The following is a 22,534-nucleotide window of genomic DNA, read 5'->3' as shown; positions in this document are numbered from 1 at the left end:
CAGTTCATGATTCTGCGATTCGTGAGTTTGAGCCCCACCTCAGGCTCTGTGCTAATAGCTCAGAGCCTGGAGCCTGCCGCAGATTTTGTGATTGTCCTCACCCTCTGCCCCTCCCCTGCTTGTGCTCTGTGTTTCTGTCTCAAAAATGAATAAACATTTAAAAAATAACTAATTAAAAAGGATAAATATCAACCATTACCACAGAAATAGAAACAAGTGTAATAGATTATGAAAACCTATATGCCAACAAATTGGACAACCTAGAAGAAATGGATAAATTACTAGACACATATAACCTACCAAAGCTAAAGAAAGAATTGGTCTGTTCAGGCAAATTACCAGGAATGAAATTGAATCAGTAATTAAAAACTCCCAAAAAACAAGAGTCCAGGAACAGATGGCTTCACAGGCAAATTCTACCAAACATTTAAAGAAGAGTTTATACCTATTTTTCTCAAACTATTCCAGAAGATGAAGAGGAAAGGAAACATGAAATTCATTCTACAAGGCCAGTATTATCCTGATTCCAAAACCACATAAAGACACCACAGAAAAAGAGAACTACAGGCCAATATCTGTCATGAATCTTCAACAAAATATTAGCAAGCTGAATCCAGTGATACATTAAAAAAGTCATTCACCACAATCAAGTGGGTTTATTCCCAGGATGTAGGAGTGGTTCAATACTTGTGAAACAATCAACATGATACATCACATCAATAAGAGAAAGGATAATAGGATCATTTCAATAGATGCAGAAAAAGCATTTGACAAAGTACAGCATCCATTCATGATAAAAACCCTCTGCAAAATAGATCTAGAGGGTAACCCCAACATAATAAAGGGCTTATATGAAAAACACACATCCAACATCATATTCAATGGTGAAAAACTGACAGCTTTTCTCCTAAGGTCAGGAAAAAGACAAGGATATCTGCTCTCACCACTTTTATTCAACATAGTACTGGAAGTCCTAGCCACAGCAATTGGACAACATAAAAAATTAAAAGGCAACCACATTGGTAAGGAAGAAGTAAAGCTCTCACTATTTGCAGATGACATGATACTATTTATAGAACACTTTCAAGACTACCAAAAAACTACTACAACTGATAAATGAATTCATGAAGTTGCAGGATACAATATCAATGGAGAGAAATCTGTTGCATTCCTGTACACTAATAATGAAGCAGCAAAAAGTAAAATTAAGAAAACAATCCTAGAGGTGGCTGGGTGGCTCAGTCAGTTAAGCATCTGATTCTTAATTTCCACACAGGTCATGATCTCAAGGTTTTGTGGGTTCAAGCCCCATGTCGGGCTGTGTGCTGACAGAGTGGAGTTTTCTTGGGATTCTCCCCCTCTCTCTGCCCCTCCTCCCACTTACATTCTTTCTGTCTCTTTCAAAATAAATAAATAAATATTTATTATTGAGAGACAGAGAAAGACAGGACATGAAAATGGGATGGGCAGAGAGAGGGGGAGACACAGAATCTGAAGCAGGGTCCAAGCTCTGAGCTGTCAGCACAGAGCCTGAAGTGGGGCTCAAACTCACAAACCACAAGATCATGACTTGAGCCGAAGTTGGACCTTAACCCACTGAGCCACCCACGCACCCCTCAAAATAAATCAACTTAAAAAAAAAAAGAGAGGCACCTGGGTGACTCAGTCGGTTGAGCTTCCGACTTCAGCTCAGGTCATGATCTCACGGTTCGTGGTTCAAGCCCCACACGGGGCTTTGTGCTGACAGCTTGGAGCCTGCTTCGGATTCTGTGTCTCCCTCTCTCTCTGGCCTTCCTCCACTCATACTTTGTCTTTTTGTCTTTCAAAAATAAACATTAAAAAAAAAGAGAAAACCATCCCATGTATAATTGCGCCAAAAACAATAAAATACCTAGGTATAAATTTAACCAAAGAAGTAAAAGACCTGTACTCTGAAAACTATAGAACACTGATGAAAGACATTCAAGATGATGCAGACAAATGGAAAGATTCCATGCTCATGGGTTGGAGAAACAAAATATTGTTAAAATGTCCATACTACCCAAAGTAATCTACAGATTTAATGCAATCCCTATCAAAATGCCAAAAGCATTTTTTACAGAACTAGAACAATCCTAAAATCTGTATGGAACCACAAAAGACCTTGAATGGCCAAAGCAATTTTTTTTTTAATGTTTATGTACTTTTGAGTGAGTGCAAACAGGGAAGGGGCAGAGAGAGGGGGACAGAGGATCCTAAGTGAGCTCTGCACTGACAACAGTGTGCCCCATTTGGGGCTCTAACTCATGAACTGCGGGATCATGACCTGAGCTGAAGGCAGACGCTCAACCAACTGAGATACCCAAATGCCCCAAAAGTAATCATGAAAAATAAAAATAAAACTGGAATTATCGCAATTCCAGACTTCAAGTTATTATTACAATGTTTTAGTAATTAAAACAGTATGGTACTGACATTTAAAACTAGACACATGTATCAATGGAATAGAAGAGTAAACCCAGAAATAACCCCTCAGTTATATGGTCAATTAATCTTTGACAAAGGAAGAAAGAATATACGATGGAAAAAAGACCATCTCTTCAACAAATGGTGTTGAAGAAGCCACATGCAAAACAATGAGACTAGGCCACTCATTTTCACCATACACAAAAATAAACTCAAAATTAGATTAAAGATTTAAATGTGAGACCTAAAGCCATAAAAATCCTGGAAGACAGTACAGCCTATAATTTCTCGGACATTGGCCATAGCGACATTTTTTCCTGTGACAAGGGAAATAAAAGCAAAAACAAACTGTCAGGGCTACAAAATAAAAAAGTTTCTGCACAGCGAAAGAAACAGTCAACAAAATGAAAAGGCAGCCTACTAAATGGTAGAAGCCATGTGCAAATGACATATTCAATAATGAGTTAGTATCCAAAATATATAAATAACTTATAGTATAGGAGTGCCTGGCTCAGTTGGTTGAGCACCTGAGTCTTGATTTTGGCTCAGGTCATGATTCCAGGGTCATGGGATTGAACCTTGCGTCGGGCTCCACATTGAACATGTAACCTGCCTAAAATTTGATATATCTCTCTCTCTTCCCCCCTCTGCCCTCTCCCCCACTTGATTTCTCTCTAAAAAAATAATAATAAAAGAAAAAATAATTTATACAACTCAACACCCCCAAAAGAAATAATCCAATTAAAAATGGGCAGAAGACATAAACAGATATTTCTCCAAAGAAGACATACAGATGGCCAATAAACACATGAAAAGATGATCAACATCACTCATCATCAGGGAAATGCAAATCAAAACTACAATGAGATATTACCTCACACCTGCCAGAATGGCTAAAATCAAAAACACTAGAAGCAACAAGTATTGATGAGGATGTGGAGAAAAAGGAACACTTGTGTACCATTGGTAGGAATGCAAACTGGTACAGCCACTGTGGAATCAGTATGGAGTTTCCTGAAAAAATTAAAAACAGAGCTACCCTATAATCCAGTAATCATACTACCGGGTTTTTACCCAAAGCATACAAAAACACTAATCAAAGGGATACATGCATCCCTGTTTACTGTAGGATTATTTACAATAGGCAAATTATGGAAGCCGCTTAAGTGTCCACTGATAGATGAATAAATAAGTAAGATGTGGTATATATACACAACAGAATACTATTCAGGCATAAAAAAGAATGAAATCTTGCCATTTACAATGACATGGATGGAGTTAGTATAATATAAGTCAGTCAGAGAATGACAAATACAATATGATTTCACTCATTTGTGGGATTTAAGAAACAAAACAAACGAGCAAAGGGGAAAAAAAGTGAGAGATAGAAACCAAGAAACAGACTCTTAACTATAGAGAACAAACTGTTGGTTACCAGAGAGGAGGTGAGTGGGGGGATGGGTGAAATCGGTGAAGGAGATTAAAGAGTACACTTATCAAGATGAAAAAAAGAATAAACAAGAGTATGGCAGTGGGTGCCAGGATGGCAAACTTTACCTGCTGTGCCAACAGAACCCTCAAAGGACCTGGAAGTGACTGAAACTAAAAAACTAATAGTTCAAAGCGACTTTTAAAAACTAGGAAACTCTAAATGTAATTCACTGTGAATAAGCAAGTTGAAGCTTTTTTCTTTCTTGTTAAGCAGGGATGGAGAAATGAAAGCCCAGTAGGATCAGTTATAGAAAATACAATTACATTTTTGCATGATTTATAATGTATACATTCAACCTCATTCCTTATTTTATAAATATACAAGTACATGTATATGTGCATGTATTTCATTATTATACATATGCATCTATGTGACATATATAATATATATAAGGCTAATGAAAATTACTATTATCATATGTAGGCAAGTAGCTAATGTACTCACATTAGCTATATAAATCTTAAAGGAAAAAAAATGATGGATTTAGCTAAATAAAAATGAAAGATTTTTTTTGAAAACTGAAGGATGCCATAAATCTATGGAGAGAAATTTGAAAAAAATTAGAATCTGTGGTCTAGTTCTTACCATTTTTAGCAAATTCCTAAAAGAAATAAATGAAATGAGGCAAAAGCAAATCTGTTTGTAAACACCAATGGAAAATATAAAATTACCCCGTTCATGCTCTGTCTCTCTCTGTCCCAAAAATAAATAAACGTTGAAAGGTCATGACTTCTTTAAAAAAAAAAAAAAAGAAAATATAAAATTAATAGACAAATATCAGATTGGGAGAAGATATTTGCAAAAACAAAAACCATAAGAGACAATTTCTTCAGTAGAAATGGTATTTGTGCAAATCGATAAGAATAGAACAGGAAACCCTCTAGAATAGACTAAAAAAACCAACAGAAAAGATAAGAGTCCAATAGAAAAGTGGACAGTGACAGAGACTACTACTTCTCTCCAGGTATGTGTTCTTCCATTTTTCTTAGAGTGATAGGTTTTTACTTGGGCAGGTAGCTGTCAGCTAAAGATTACATTTCCCAGGCTCCTGTGCATCTCAGTGTGGCTATGTGACTAAGTGTCCATCGATAAGATAGAAGTAGAAGCAATGTGTACCACTACTGGATCATGACCTTAAAAGGAACGGGCATGTCTACCACCTGTATTCTTCTTCTGTTGTCAGAGAGGAAGGCATGATGGTGGAAGCTGGAGTAGTCACTTTGGACCCAGAGATAGAGGCTCTGTGTTGAGTAAGGTAGACCAGCAAGATAAGAGAAAGCCCCAACTTTGTGGAGCTGCCATAGTAAGCCTGAACTGCCCTTGTTATGTGAAAGGGAAGTAAACTTCCATCATGTATAAAGCCACTGTTATATTTGGGCCTTGTTACAGCCTTTGAAACATGCATCATAACTAATACAGATTTTGGTACCTAGAAGCAAGATATCCAAAACCTGACATACGTTTGAATCATTTAGAGATCAGGTTGTCGTCCAAAAAAAGCAGAGATATAACGTGTTGGAAAGCTGTTGACTCTTGTCAGACCTTGTGACATATTTGGTAAACCTGTCATCTGGAATACTTTGGAAGGCAGACCAGGTGTTTACTGAGCCTGGAAAAAGAAATGTTGGTGTGTACCAGGGACTTCTTGTCAGTTAACCAGTTTGCAGAGAGGAAGGTTTTCTCTTTCTACCTCCTTTCACCTGAATGTAGCCTACAATCTAAATTTACCAATAATCAGTAATGTTAAATCTTCAAGGTTTGAAAAGCCAATTACTGCCATATCTAAACGCAGGAGGTAAGACTGACCTCGAGGCTTTCTCAAGAGCTTCTCTTGATATCTGTTGAGATCTGTCCCAATGGTAAGTATCAAATTCAGTGTGTTACCTTTGAGCTTATTGTTTCGCATGGCCATTAGATAACTGCCATAAATTGGAGAGAAAAGAGGATGAACACATACCATAATAAAAGAGGAGAGTTTTCAAGCTTATTTATGACCAAATCTCTGGTCCAAGATCTCTGGCTGTAGTTACTAACCATGGAATCAAATAGAAATAAGCAATCTGGAAAGCTATTAACTTTCTGAAGAAAATAAATTGCTAAAGAAATCACAACACTGGCCTGCAAGATCTTGTGACTTTTCTACTTCTCAGTGAACTACTGAATCCCCGAAATCTGCACCAATAAATTGAAGAAAGATGTCATTTTCTCCCATCATTGCCAGAAATATAAAATATGAGTATAAATGTTAAGTGATGGTAGGGAAGTACAAATATAGGAGTCCCTCGTGTGCTGCTTCTGGGCATGTGGACTGATGTGGACATTCTGGAAAGTAATCTTCTTTTTTTTTTTAAATTTTTTTTTTTCAACGTTTATTTTATTTTTGGGACAGAGAGAGACAGAGCATGAACGGGGGAGGGGCAGAGAGAGAGGGAGACACAGAATCGGAAACAGGCTCCAGGCTCCGAGCCATCAGCCCAGAGCCTGACGCGGGGCTCGAACTCCCGGACCGAGAGATCGTGACCTGGCTGAAGTCGGACGCTTAACCGACTGCGCCACCCAGGCGCCCCTGGAAAGTAATCTTCTAATATCTGGTCAAATGAACTAGAAACAAACATATAACTTATAAGCCATAAGTCATCCTTCCTATGCGTTTATTCCAGAGAAACCCTCACATTGTTTCTTAAAAGGACAGGTATGAGGGTATTTTTTTTTTTCATTGTTTGTAGTAGCAAGATGGTGCAGGAAATTTAGGTATTCATCATTGGAGAAAAGGACAATGCAAGTAAAATCTGGTGCTATGCAGTGGTTAGATATGATGAATCAGATGTATAATAGCAATATAGATAAATGTTAAAAACAGTGCTGACTGAAAAATCTGACACAGGTTGAGGTATATATTATACCAATGTAGTACTGGTAAGTAAAGACTGGTACATAGACACAGTGGAATAATATGGAGTTGTGAAAAAGAGAAAGTTCTGGGGCACCTGGTCGCTCAGTTGGTTAGGCATCTGACTTCGGCTCAGGTCATGATCTTGTGGTTCATAAGTTCCAATCCCGCATCAGGCTCTGTGCTTTGGATCCTCTGTCTCCCTCTCTCTCTCTGCCCCTCCCCCACTCTCTCTCTGTCTCAAAAATAAATAAACATTTAAAAAAAAGAGAGAAACTTGTTTATGTACTAGTGGAAAGATCTTCAAAAAACATTAAATAAAGGGCTCAATTACTCATTCTCTCTCTCTGAAAATAAACAGAGGTGCCTGGGTGGCTCAGTCGGTTAAGCATCTGACTTCAGCTCAGGTCATGATCTCACATGGTTCATGGGTTTGAGCACCACGTTGGGCTCTGTGCTGACAGCTCAGAGTCTGGAGCCTACTTGGGATTCTGTGTCTCCCTCTCTCTCTGCCCCTCCCCCACTCATGCTCTGTCCCAAAAATAAATAAACATTAAAAAACTTTAAAATAAATAAACTAAAAAAATAAAGTAAAAAAGCAAAGTACTAAGCAGCATGTCTGGTAAGTTACTTTTTTGTACAAAAGAGGGGATAAAAATATCTATGTTTATATTTGCTTTACTTGAATAAGAAACACTGGAAGAGTAAACAAGAAAGCAATAAATGTGGTTTACCTATAGTGGGTGGATGGGAAGTGGGAACAGGGTGGATGGGAGACAGGGATGTGAGGGAGACTTTTCACAGTTCACCTTAAAAAAATACACACACACACACACACACACACACACACACAAATGTGTGTATGTTTACATATATATATATATATATATATATATATGCCTTTTGATTTTTTTAACTCAGAAAACCTTTATTATTTATTTCGCTTTCTGACTCTTCCTGTGCCCTCAACACTTTCACAACGACTTTCAGCTCCTCAATAAAGAAAGCGCGCTTGATCCTGTCAAGCACACATTTGGCAACGCGGAGCCACCATGGGCCCTGCTGACATGTCTTTTCGTTTTAGAGAACCTCATAAGAACTTTAGGTCTTGTGTCACAGCACAAGCTCCTTAAAGATGGACCGAGCACACTCCACAGGCAAATTTTGGTGATTTGCTAACTTTCTTAGTATAAAGGTAAACAATTCCATTACCAGGGTTTTGGAACAGCCTAGTTTTGCTAGAGTCTGTGTTGTATGCCTATGACAGGTGTCAAATGCCAGACCATCCTGAATGCCCCTAGACACCATCCCCGGAAGACCAAAAAATATTTTAAACTATGAGAATGTATAGTATGAATTTAAAAAATTGTATAAGAATACATGCACATAAACACTACATGTATTATAAAGGCATACACAAATATATATATTGCAAAGATACACAAATAAAAAGATCCAGAATAAACACACTGATGGATTGTCCAAAGCATAAGAGGAGTATGGGAGTGGGGAATTCCAATCAAAAAGGAATAAACGAATAAAAATAAAAAAGGATCCTAGACCAAACCAGTGATGAACGTGGGCCACAAATTGTAGTTACAAAAAAAAAGAAACTGAATCCTAAAGAGAGATCTCAATTTCTTCAGTACTTTTTGAGAGGAAAAATAGTTTCTGACAGTTTGCTCCTCTTTCATTTCCCAGAATATGAGGGGAAGTTTGAACAATGGCATAATTGGTCATACTTATATGGAAGGAGGTAAAATGACTTTTGAGTAAGTTTTTCACTCAACTTGTTCAACATCACAAAGAGAACAGGGCATTTTATTCCCTTAGTTGAATAAAGAATTAAAGGGAAGCATAAGTTAATAGAAGATGGGAAAGTACTAACTCATACATTATGCAAAGAATTATGGAATTGTGCTGGAGCTAGATACAAAAATGACATTGAGGTAACAGAACACCAACCTGTCCTTTATCCATATCACTATTTGCATTCTCTGAGTCCATTGTCTCTGTCCTTTTCCTCTTTCCTTTTCTAAGAGCTTGGGTATTGGTAATGTCATCTGTTTGCAAGATCTTCTGCATTTTCTCAAGTAGTTATCAAATATTTTCTGAAATTGTAGGAAGAGGGAGTGCCCATGTAGATGATGCTATTCTGGACGTAGCCCCAACATCAATGTTTTTCCTTAAAAACAAAAACAAAAAGGGATACATAATATATTTAGCAACTATATGTTTCATAATGGCACTAGCCACTCAAGTAGTACTTTTACTAAATGCTTCTTATCTTTCTCCCACTGACCAATTTATTACACATTTTCATTTGATTCAAAAGTCTTTCAATTTCATCATCACGAGGCTGTCATGTTTCCGTGATGTGACTGATATGCAGTGAGCTGTCACTTATAAAATGAAATAATGTAAGAAAAATTTCCATTTTTCCACGTTTTTTCTTGTCAGTCAGTTATGAGGAGTCTAAAAACCAACGTAGAAACATTATAAATTTATGCAAACAGTATTGCACAGGATGAAGTTGTAAAAGGCATTAATAATAGCAGATTTCATCAAGATCAAAATATTCCAAAGGAAATCAATAAGAATTGCTTAAAGGTTTTTTCTTTTCCTGAAAACCTAGAGTTTTGACGTGGAATATTTTCCTTGGTGTAACTTTAAGAACTGTACCATAAAGAATGGAAGAAAAATATATCTCAAAGGCAAAAATACATTTCAAAAAAAATTTTGAGGGATAATCATTTTTTAAAACCTGATAAAGCAGATGATAATTCTTAGGTAGAACAGGGTTGAAGTGTTCAAATTTAATTTTTGCTATACACAGATGATACGGTACATTTGGTCTTAGCATCCTTATTACTTGCATATATTGGTTTATTTCTATGAAAAGATATTTAATTATAAATAATAAAACTTTAACTACAGAAGGAAGTGAACTCAAAGGGACTTCAAGAAATATGTACACTGTTGAGCAGAAGGTAATATATGCTCCTTACCAAATCACACTAAATAATCCTTTTATAATAAATATGGTACTTGTACCTACTTTAAGAGAAATTCATCATTCTCTACTCCAAGTGTGAAATAATATGTGGGATGGTCTTGCCAAAATTGCTTATTGTGACTCTTTGAAAACTTACTTTGTGTTTTCAAATATATGAAGAATTCTTAAGCTCACACATGGGACTGGGCTATCATATCTGAGCCACAAATATCAGAGATCTTATCTAGCATCAAGCTTTATTAACAATTTCAATTATACAAGCAATCAAGAGGCACAGGTCAAGTAGGGTGCACTCTAGGGCATTTTGTTGGCTTTGTAGGTCCTCTCTTTTCAGATCACATAGGTACTCTGTGGTCTAGAATAAGTGAGGCCTCTACATGAGGTTTGAGGGTCATCTCACACAGTGAGGAGTGTTTAGGTTGTGACACATCACCATTTTATAACCTCAGAGTTCTATACCTTGCGTGACCTTTTCCAGGAAGTTATAAAGCCATAGATTCTAGGTATGTTTGCCATAAGCAATCCTAAATCAAGGATATACAATTAAGAGCATTCCATAGATAAAAGTTCCACTGCTAGCAAATATCATTAAACCATTTACCAGGAGCAAGTTTGACAAATATTTTCTGTTAAACGGGTCACATAGTTTAGGTTTTGCAGGTCAAGAGGCAAAATCGAGGATATTATGTAGTTCTTATATAGCAAAAGGAAAATAAATTTTCACAAAATTTTTATTCACAAAATTGAAAATATACTAATGATAATTGAATACAACTTTTTGCATGACAATTCTAATGAGAATAGAATTTTTAAAACTAAGATCTTGTTTAATTGGGGTTCAAAGTTTTCCTTACCATCAAAATCATTTGCAGGTGTTCACTGTTAATGCTGACCTGCAATGAGATTTTATAAATTCCAGATCTGAAAATGTCTTTTACACCAATAGTTGCTGTCATATGCCGATATTAATCCATGAGTTTGTAATTTTCTTAATAGAGGTAAAATTCACTATTTTAATCATTTCAATTGTATGTTCACTGGTTTTTTAGTATACTCACAATATTGCACAATTATGCTAGGGAAAGATAGGATTCGGTAGGCAGAGAGGGAAAGGTTACAACCTGAGGTCCCTGAGTGGGGAAAAACACATTTTAAAACATTTCTTCTGGGAATGTCTGACCTCAAGCAAATTCCCTCAGCTGTAAGGTTCCTCTTAAGAATGTAACAGATACCACCGACTCCCCCTTCAGGTTGCCCTAAGGAATTTGACAATGACAATACCTAACTAAAGGGCTCCTGGGTGGCTCAGTCAGTTAAGCATCCAACTCTTGATTTCGGCTCAGGTCATGATCTCACAGTTCAATGGGTTTGAGCCCTGTATTAGGCTCTGTTCTGACAGTAAGGAGCCTCCTTGGCATTCTCTCTCCATCTCTCTGCTTGGGATGCTCTCTCTCTTCTCTTTCTGCCCCTCACCAGCTCCCTTTTGCACTCCTCTCTCTCAAAAATAAATAAACAAAATACCTAATACAAAATGCCTAACTAAAATAAATAAACCATAAAACTTATGTTATATGAAGGATGGTATAACCATAATCTGACTCCTCACACAATGAAGTCGAGCCAATCAGGAATGAACAACCCACCACCTAGTTATCATGCCATTAAGGGTAGAACCTGAAAAGGAACAAGGGAGAAAGGAAAAGGGAGGTGACCAAAACCTTATAAAACAAGGGACCTATAGTAAGCAAGGGACTATAGTGGGAGGGTATTCACTTTCAAATGTCCCCTCTCTGCAAAGAGAGCTTTCATAATATTCTTATTTATACTTATATAGGTAAGATACTCTTAGTTAGGATGTTCTTAATCTTATACTCTAATAAACTTTTGCCTACTGTTCATTTTATTTTGTGTCTACTTCTTCATTCTTTGAAGCAGCAAGAAAACAAATCCCGGGTATTGAGTTAAAAAAATCATGTAACACAATCATCCCCAAGATAGTTCATACCTCCCAATATAAGCAAATAATTTTAATTGAGGATATTCATCTCCTAGTAGACTTAAAAAAATTTTTTTTTAATGTTTATTTATTTCTGAGACAGAGAGAGACAGAGCGTGAGTGGGGGAAGGGCAGAGAGAGAGGGAGACATGGAATCTGAAGCAGGCTCCAGGCTCCCAGCTGTCCACACAGCGCCCGACGCGGGGCTTGAACTCATGAACTGTGAGATCATGACCTGAGCCGAAGTTGGTCACTCAACCGACTGAGCCACCCAGGTGCCCCTCTTAGTAGACTTTTATAGAATTCTACTAAATTCTTTTGATATTTGCCTTTAGTGTGTGACTCCATTGCAACAATTAATTACTTCCAATTAAAGGTTAGGTGGAAGCTCCTCGTTGCACAGTTAAATGTATTTTGAAATAGGTTTTTGCATTTCTTTGCATTTTCTTTGCATTCATTGAAGTCTGAGACACAATACTGGAACTGTAATTTGAACTGGAAAATTACATCTGGTGTAAATCTGAATGGGGATGAACATCTCAATTCTTGTTTTAACTTATGGCAGCAGGGGAAGTGTATAAAGTAGCTGGAGACATTACTTATGAGTGACATATTTGTTGTTATTGAAATGACTTTACCTGAGTGTAAGTTTTGGATATAAGTACATGTTTTGTCTTGCAATTTTCTCTTGTAGTTTATTAACAAATTCATTAAGAAACATTAAGTCTGCAGCAAAAGCTAATTTCCATTAGCCATTCAGGATTCCAAAAGCCATTCAGCCTTCCATAGGAGTGGTTGAGGGCAGTTCTCATTCACAAAAAATTTCAGTCTTGGCCCTGAATCTAAACATTTGCAGTGAAACTTCACCATTGCTAAGGTTACTGAAATGCTGTACAGCAGGGCAAGTTAGAATATTCAACTTCTACTTCTGAAAAAATTCATGGAACTGATGATGGCCAAGTCCACAAGAATGAAATTCACCATTGACACTATTCGTTCAATAATGATAATGATATTTTCAGAAATTGCAAAATGATCTTAAAATTATAAGAAAATGCAAGAGATTGGGAATGGCCAAAACAATCTTGAAAAAGAAGAAACTTGGAATATGCTCACTTTCCAATTATAAATCTTACTACAAAGCTACAGTAATCAAGACAGTGTGGTACTGGGGCACCTGAGTGGCTCAGTCGGTTGAGCATTCATCTGACTCCTGGTTTCAGCTCAGGTCATAATCTCACAGTTTCATGGGTTTGAGCATTGGGTCAGGCTCCACGCTGACAGTGTGGAGCCTGCTTGGGATTCTCTGTCTCCCTCTCTCTCTGCCCCTCCCCTATTCATGCCGTCTCTTTCTTAAAGTAAATAAACTCAAAAAAAAAAAGTGTGGTACTGGCATAAGGATGGACATATAAATCATTAGAGTAGAATTGAGAATCCTGAAATAAACCTTTTACATCTATGGTCAATTGATTTTTGACAAGGAGGCAAAGACAATTAAATGTGGGAAGAAGAGTCTTTGCAGCAAAAGGTACTGGAACAACTAAAAATTCATATGCAAAAGAGCGCATCTTACCTCACACAATACACACAAATTAATTCAAAATTTACATTTAGATCATAGACCTAAAGGTAAGAACTAAAACTATAAACTCTTAGTAGCAAACACAGGAGTAAATTTTGTGATCTTGGGTTAACCAATGATTTTATAAATATGAAAACAAAACCATTATCTTCACCATCTTGATGAGACCATCAAGAAAGTAAAAAAGGCAACCCATGCAATGGAAGAAAATATTTGAAAATAGATCTCATAAGGGGCTTGTATACAGGATACATAAATAACTCTTACAATGCATTTATAAAGAGACAATCCAGTTTTTTAAATGGGCAAAGGATTTAAACAGGCATCACTTCAATGAATATATACAAATAGCCAATAATCACACAAAAAAGATGCCCAATGTCATTAATCATTACAGAAATGCTCATAAAAACTATGATGAGATGTCCCTTCATACCCACTAAGATGGCTATAATAAAGACAGCAAATAATAAGTGTTGGAAATTGGAACCCTTATACACTGCTCGTGGGATTGCAAAATGGTGCAGGCATTTTGGAAAAGTCTGGCAATTCCCCCCAAATTTAAACATTGAGTCATCCTGTAACACATCAATTCTACTCCTAAGTATATACCCAAGAGAAATAAAAAACATATATCCATACAAAAACTTGTATCCAAATGTGCATAGCTATATTATTCATAATAGCTAAAAAGTAAAAAACAAAAAACAAATGTCTATCAACTTATGAAGAAATAGATAAAATGTAGCATATCCCTAGAGTGAAATATTATTAGGCAATAAGAAATAAAGTTCTGATGCTGCAACATGTATGACCCCTGGAAACATGCAAAGTAGAAGACACCAGTCACAAAAGATCACACATTATGTGATTCCATTTATATGAAATCTCAAGAATAGTCAAATTTATAGGGACAGAAAATAGATTAATGGGTTCTTAGGGATAAGAGATTGTGGCAAGGAAGGAGATATGATTGCTAATGCATATAAGAATACCTTTTCATGTAGAAAGAACAAAAATGTTTCTTAAAAATTGGATTGTGGTGATGGTTGTGCAGCTCTGTGAATATACAAATAATATTGAATTGTAAACTTCAATTGGGTAAATTGTAAGGTATGTAAATAATATTTTAATAAAGCTATCTTAAAAAGCATGGAATATGTTCAAAATATTTTCTGTGAAGTACCTGCTGATAAATTATACAATGAATGACAGTAGCTTTAAACACCTTATATTTTCACAAGTTTTGTAAATATTTCCAGTGAAACCTTTTTCTGCTGCACACACATTTCTACCACCATCAATTGTAACACATCTTAGTAGATTCCACTTCAGGTTGTACTGAATCATTGTTTTCCCAGCCTCTTTGAAAATATTCTCTCCTGTGGTTGTTTCACAAAGAGTATTTATAGAGGCTAATTTGTCAGTCACTCTAAATTCAGCAATTCCTCCCAAATAAACAAGAACTGAGCAATATCAATAGCATCTGTTGAAATCATCAAGTGCCAAGAAAAACTCAGTCATTGCCTTGTTTTTATTTTTATTTTTTTAAATTAAAACAATTTTTTTTTGAGAGAGAGAGAGAGAAAGAGAGAGAGCATGAGTGGGGGAGGGGCAGAGAGAGAGGGAGACACAGAATCCGAACCAGGCTCCAAGCTGTCAACACAGAGCCTGACGCTGGGCTTGAACTCACGGACCGCGAGATTATGACCTGAGCCAAAGTTGGACACCCAACCAACTAAGCCACCCAGGAGCACCTTATTTGCCTTGTTTTTAAATTGATTATGTTGTCCCCAATGTTCTCAGTTCTTTGAACAACTGTTTTTTGCTGAAAGTCTAATGGTCTTAAGTAAGTTTAATTTCTGGGCACATGTCTTCAGCTACTGGCATGACCTGTAAATGGTTTTCCTTGCCTGGCTATCAAATGAACCACTCAGAAACTAATTTTGTTGCATTTTCACTTCATTTTGTTTCATTTGATTGTTTAGTAAGCTTTATGCCAAATGTGGGGCTTAAACTCATGACCCCAAGACCAAGAGCTGCATGTTCTATTGACTGAACCAGACAGGAACCCCCCATTTCTTACTTTTGTGAAGAAATTCTACTGGGATGAGATATTTCATTTTACATTTTCTAATTTTTCTGACTGTTGCTGTCTTGTGAATTGTGAATATTGGGAAGAATGCTTAGTTTGGTAACGTTGACATATATCATGTTCTTTTAGCACACCTATGGTGTCACTGTATCATAAATGCAATGCTTTGCCCAATATGATGAAACACCTCTCTGCTTTAAAAGCATGAAACACCTGGGGGGGCTGCTGGGTGCCTCACTTGGTTAAGTGTCTGATTTGGGCTCAGGTCATGTTCTCATGGTTCCTAAGTTCAAGCCCCTCCTCTGGCTCACTGCTGTCAGATCCTCTGTCTCCCTTTCTCTTTGCTTCTCCCCCACTCATTCTCCCCACCCCCCTCAAAAATAAATAAGCATTTAAAAAAAAGCATGTAATAATTGGGGCGCCTGGTCAGTTAAGCATCAGATTCTTGATTTCTGCTCAGGTCATGATCTCACAGTGGTTAGATTAAGCACTGCTTAGGGCTCTGCACTGAGTGTGGAGCTTGCTTAAGCTTCTCTCTCTTCTTCTCCCTCTGTCCTTCCACCACTTGTTCTCTCTCTCTCTCTCTCTCTCTCTCTCTGTCTCTCAAAAAGAAAAAAACCTGAAATGCAGTTTTCTCTCTTTTTCTTTTTTGACATGATTGTCATGCACTGGTAATAAAAAATAAATAAAATAAAATGCCTTGGTATGACAATATGCATGACACTAAAACACTGTGAAGTTATTGTAACTGCATTACTGTGATTTGTGGGGTACTGAGCAGCAGTACAAAGTGATGAGATTGCCTCGTATAGTTTCTGTCACAACAACTCAACTCTGTCCTCATAGCATGAAAGCAGCCATTATAATACGTAAACATGTAAGTGTGGATATGTTCCAATAAAACTATTTGTGAACACTGAAACTTTAATTTTATATGATTTTCACATATTATGATATGTTATGCTTATCTTGATTTTTTTAAACGATGTAAAAATGTAAAAAGCATTCTTAGCTTACAGGGTGCACAAAAATATGTGGCGAGCAGATGAGCATTAGTTTGCTGAACGCCATAGGGGTTCAGTTACAGTATTTAAATGCAGTTTAAACTGTGTTACCTGCTTTCTTTTCTTCCATCTTCACTTCTTTTCTTTTCTTTTTTTTTTTTTATTTTTAAAAAATTTTTTTTCAACGTTTATTTATTTTTGGGACAGCGAGAGACAGAGCATGAACGGGGGAGGGGCAGAGAGAGAGGGAGACACAGAATCGGAAACAGGCTCCAGGCTCTGAGCCATCAGCCCAGAGCCTGATGCGGGGCTCGAACTCACGGACCGCGAGATCGTGACCTGGCTGAAGTCGGACGCTTAACCGACTGCGCCACCCAGGCGCCCCTTCACTTCTTTTCTTGTAGAACAAGCCAGCTGCTTTAACTTTTCTCTCCTCAGTGCCTTACTTCACTGTACATTATTACTAATAAATTAAGATCAGTACTTTAGAGACATAATACGTACATAGAAGATCCTACGGCAAATCGTTATTATTTGATAAAACTGAATTTTGCCAGATATAACTGATACAGACCTGTTAAGTATCATTTAGTGATGGTAACGGATGTCAGACTCCGAGGTCACTGGGGTTGAGGATAACTTCAGGGTGGAGGGAGGGGGAATGGGGAGTTACTGTTTAATGGGTATAGACTTTCAGTTTTGCAAGATGAAGAGTTCTGGAGATGGATGGTGGTGATGATCACACGACAATGTGAATGTACTTAATGCCTCTGAATTATACACCTTAAAATGGTTAAGATGGTAAAGTTTATGTTATGTGTTGTAAACACAATAAGAAAATTGGAGAAAATTAGTTTACAAAAACGTTGCTTTTGTAATAACCCTACCTGTAATAAAATTTTCTCCTGCTAATATGATTTTTTTATATATAATTTATTGTCAAATTGGTTTCCATGCAACACCCAGTGCTCATCCCAACAGGTGCCCTCCTCAATGCCCATCACCCACTTTCCCCTCTCCCCCACCCCCCATCAACCCTCAGTTTGTTCTCAGTTTTTAAGAGTCTCTTATAGTTTGCCTCCTTCCCTCTCTGTAACTTTTGTCCCCCCTTCCCCTCCCCCCTGGTCTTCTGTTAAGTTTCTCAGGATCCACATAAGAGTAAAAACATATGGTATTTGTCTTTCTCTGTCTGACTTATTTCACTTAGCATAATACTCTCCAGTTCCATCCACATTGCTACAAATGGCCAGATTTCATTTGTTCTCATTGCCAAGTAGTATTCCATTGTATATATAAACCACATCTTTTTATCCATTTGTCAGTTGATGGAAATTTAGGCTCTTTCCATAATTTGGCTATTGTTGAGAGTGCTGCTATAAACATTGGGGTACAAGTACCCCTATGCCTCAGCACTCCCGTATCCCTTGGGTAAATTCCTAGCAGTGCTATTGCTGGGTCATAAGGTAGATCTATTTTTAATTTTTTGAGGAACCTCCACACTGTTTTCCAGGGTGGCTGCAGCAGTTTGCATTCCCACCAACAGTGCAAGAGGTTTCCCATTTCTCGACATCCTGTCCAGCATCTATAGTTTCCTGATTTGTTCATTTTAGCCACTCTGGTGTGAAGTGATATCTCAGTGTGGTTTTGATTTGTATTTCCCTGATGAGGAGCGACATTGAGCATCTTTTCATGTGCCTGTTGGCCACCTGGATGTCTTCTTTAGAAAAGTGTTTATTCATGTTTTCTGCCCATTTCTTCACTGCATTATCTGTTTTTCAGGTGTGGAGTTTGGTGAGTTCTTTATAGATTTTAGATACTAGCCCTTTATCCGATATGCCATTTACAAATATCTTTTTCCATTCCATCAATTGCCTTTTAGTTTTGTTGATTGTTTCCTTTGCAGCGCAGAAGCTTTTTATCTTGATGACGTCCCAATAGTTCATTTTTGCTTTTAATTCCCTTGCCTTTGGAGATGTGTCAAGTAAGAAATTGCTGCGGCTGAGGTCAGAGAGGTTTTCTCCTGCTTTCTCCTTTAAGGTTTTGATGGTTTCCTGTCTCACATTCAGGTCCTTTATCCATTTTGAGTTTATTTTTGTGAATGGTGTGAGAAAGTGGTCTAGTTTCAATCTTCTGCATGTTGCTGTCCAGTTCTCCCAGCACCATTTGTTAAAGAGACTGTCTTTTTTCCATTGGATGTTCTTTCCTGCTTTGTCAAAGATGAGTTGGCCATACGTTTGTGGGTCTAGTTCTGGGGTTTCTATTCTATTCCATTGGTCTATGTGTCTGTTTTTGTGCCAATACCATGCTGTCTTGATGATGACAGCTTTGTAGTAGAGGCTAAAGTCTGGGATTGTGATGCCTCCTGCTTTGGTCTTCTTCTTCAAAATTCCTTTGGCTATTCGGGGCCTTTTGTGGTTCCATATGAATTTTAGGATTGCTTGTTCTAGCTTCGAGAAGAATGCTGGTGCAATTTTGATTGGGATTGCATTGAATGTGTAGATAGCTTTGGGTAGTATTGACATTTTGACAATATTTATTCTTCCAATCCATGAGCAGGGAATGTCTTTCCATCTTTATATCTTCTTCAATTACCTTCATAGGCTTTCTATAGTTTTCAGCATACAGATCTTTTACATCTTTGGTTAGATTTATTCCTAGGTATTTTATGCTTCTTGGTGCAATTGTGAATGGGATCAGTTTCTTTATTTGTCTTTCTGTTGCTTCATTGTTAGTGTATAAGAATGCAACTGATTTCTGTACATTGATTTTGTATCCTGCAACTTTGCTGAATTCATGTATCAGTTCTAGCAGACTTTTGGTGGAGTGTATCGGTAATATGATTTAGTTAAAGAGTAAATCCTCAAGTTTCCTCAAAAACACACAATTCTTTCAAGACCAACCAGAAGGGACATATCAAACCTCTTTTAGAATGACTACTTTTCAGGAGACTTCAGGCCAATATTCTGTTACACCATCTACAAACAGATGATTCAATGTTTATATTACCTGCCAATTAGCAAGTTCAGAAGGAATATTGCAAATTTGGTATTAAACACTCTTAGTTCCTGATAGTAGAAGATTCACCTAGTAGTTATCTACCCTTCTTTATTTTTTATTTTTTGCTAGAAGAAATCATTTCATTAATTCCCTAGATAGTACATGTAGAATGTGAAGTTAAACATAAGCACAGCCATGAGTACACCTATGATATGTGGTTGGTTGAACAATATAAGTCAGCGGCTTTCAACCTTTTTTGGAGGCTTTACATTTTGTTCTGGGAAACAAACACACAAAATTAAAAGAAAATTTCATGAAACATTCTCACCCTTACTATATGTTATACACTCTCTCCATTTCTAGTCTATTTACTATATTGTTTTATTTTTAAAAGTGCTGATCATAGCGTATTAAATTGATTTCACAGCTCACTAATAGGTTATAGCTCATAGTATGAAAAACAATGTTTTAAGCAACATCCAAATTATGAAAAACATACTATCTACAAAATGAGACATAGAGAAAGGGTAGCTTTATAACTAAAGAAAGCAAATGAAGTTAATAAAAATATAAACTCTTAATGCATTTAGGTTTACTTTTAATAAGTTGCTATAGTTAATATCGGAATTCAAAAGGCAAAAGCCCACCTCTGAAATTGTAATAAACAAAAGTCACCAAATTTAGGAAAAATAGATGAATATCAAAATATAAGTCAATGTAATTCTCATTGGCCTTTGAATCGCAATATAAATTCTCTATTATGAACTGAATAAAAAATGTGAAAGGCAAGTATAGCACTATAGTAAAGCCTAGTTGCCCTTGCATAATTTTCAAAAGTTTCAGATTGTTTTCTATACATATCAGTTTTGGAATGTTCAGACATAAAATGTCCTTTGCACTACCCAGGTCAGAATACAGGCTGAAGAGTTCCCTCTAAATGAGTTCCAAAGTGCCAAGAAAATGGTGCCAACATAATTCTAAATATTCACAGGTCAGTTTAATGTTCTCTGTGAAATGGGCTCCCAGTTTCAACTCAGCCTCTAGTAAAGTGGGACATAGGGGAGGAACATCCATAGTATTTTTAGAAAATTATATATATGCTAGAGGAAGAGAAATCAAGATCAGAATGGCTTCTCCTGCAATACCCACAACACTCTATGAGCAAAACTGGGGCTTGTATGACTTTCTCATCAAAGTGCTCTTGATTTCTGCATAGAAATTACTAGGTTGTACTAATGTCCAATAGGGAGCTTTTCAACTCACTCTTTTTACTCCTTCCATTTCCAAAGAACATCTAACCCATTTTCAATTTCCAAGTTATTCCAGCAATATCCTGATTAAAAAGATGATCAATATACTTTAGGATGATTCAGCAACACAGCCAAACTATAATGACATTACTTAGACTAGACTGAAGACTACGTGTGAGCCTAGGAAATGTAAAATATGTTTGAAGGACTATATACCTGAAACATTTTTAACTTTCCATGATGGGAAAAGAAAAAGACAATCTTACAGGCCCAGGGTTTGCAGAAATACTTTTAATAAAACTAATTTAACTAGTAAGCAGTGATACCATGCAATGGCATCTATGTAATCACTATCTAGGAAAGGAATTAATTTTGGTCACCCTACTGCCCTATATGACATCCTACCCTATATGACATTTCTCCAATCCTGTCTCCTTCATTTAATAACAATAAAAATACAGCTAACATTTACTGAGTGCTTACTATACATAAGGTACTGTGCTAGCATTTTACCTCTACTAGCTCATTTAATTCTCATAGTAGTTCTCTAGGATATGTACAATTATAATTCATACTTGACAGATGAGGAAACTGGGTTTCTAGTGGACCCTGACAACCACTCCTAATTGCTAACTCGTAAGCAGGCTAAAGAAGGTCTCCAGAGCGAGAACTTAGAAACTAATCATCAAATCACCTTGCAAAAGATTCCGTTAACTCCAGTAACTAGGTTTTTCGCTTTCTTCGCTTGACTAAGTCCCTTAAAGTGTCCTCCTTGCTGAAGTTTCTGCTTTGTAGTCCCATTCCCTGAGAGACAAGTCTTGACCTGCTTCTTAGGACTGCAGTCCTGCTCAGACACAAGTTCTGGAGGCCCTCCCTTTATCCCTCCATCTCCCTTCTCTAGCCATCTCTATTCTGCTGCCTAATTAGGAAGCTGACCTGTTTGGGCTTCTTATCCTCTTCCCAGTTGGATTTAGCCAGTGGGGTGTCCAAGCAGGAGATCAAAGGGAAGGAGGACAAAGAGTCAAAGAGAATTTAACCTCTTGCCTCCTTTCTTATGGGGTCATCTCAGACTTTTATAGTAGCTTTGTCTATATGATCTTCTCCTTTCATATTGGAATACCATTTCTTTTCCTTTCCCTTTGAGCCTATGTCTGTAAACATTTCCATTATGACTAACCCTGGGGTACAGCATTGTTCCTCTTGGTTTCCCCACACCCAGCTGTTATGGTCTGAATGGGTGCCCTCCACATACACTCTCCCCCCACCCAAATTTGTATTTTGAAATCCTACCCCACTCAGGTCACGGTATCAGGTGATGGGGCCTTTGGGAGGTGATTAGGTTATGATGAGGGAGCACTCCTGAATGGAATTAGTGCTCTCATATAAAAGGCTTCAGAGAGATCCTTATCCCTTCTACCAAGTGAGAAGTCAGCAGTTTGCAGCTTGGAAGAGGGTCTCACTAGAACCTGACCATGTTGGCCCTCTGATCTTGGACTTCCAGCCTCCAGAAGTTGGAGAAATAAATTTCCATTGTCTCTGTAAGTTACCCAGTCTCTGGTATTCTGTTATAGCAGCCTGAATGGACTGACAGTAGCCATCCACATTAGCTTCATCATCTATACTAGAGTTTCTCTGTTTCTCTTGATCTGGCAAGAGAGCCAGATGCTAAATTATCCAGCTTTTGTCTTACCTGAAGTTAGATAGCTTACTTTCATCTTAATGTGTTTAGGAAGAAGACTTTTATAGCAGAGAGGTATTAGCACAGAA

The 22,534-nt window shown here is 37.2% G+C and overlaps 1 protein-coding gene across 2 annotated transcripts in view; it reads right to left on the bottom strand.

The window, feature by feature from the left end:
• Positions 1-22,534, bottom strand: part of BEND6 (BEN domain containing 6) — a 65,453-nt gene that overhangs the window by 31,647 nt on the left and 11,272 nt on the right. For both annotated transcript variants that reach the window (XM_045498625.1, XM_045498626.1), the window contains exon 2: positions 8,793-9,012. In XM_045498625.1, coding sequence (XP_045354581.1) covers positions 8,793-8,912 — 120 coding nt within the window. In that variant the 5' untranslated portion in view covers positions 8,913-9,012. The remainder of the gene's footprint in view (positions 1-8,792; positions 9,013-22,534) is intronic.

Source organism: Leopardus geoffroyi, chromosome B2 (genome assembly GCF_018350155.1).
Source record: "Leopardus geoffroyi isolate Oge1 chromosome B2, O.geoffroyi_Oge1_pat1.0, whole genome shotgun sequence".
NCBI classification, from domain to species: Eukaryota; Metazoa; Chordata; class Mammalia; order Carnivora; family Felidae; genus Leopardus; species Leopardus geoffroyi.
The sequence above is the reverse complement of the archived record's forward strand: the minus strand, read 5'-3'. Positions and strand labels throughout refer to the sequence as shown.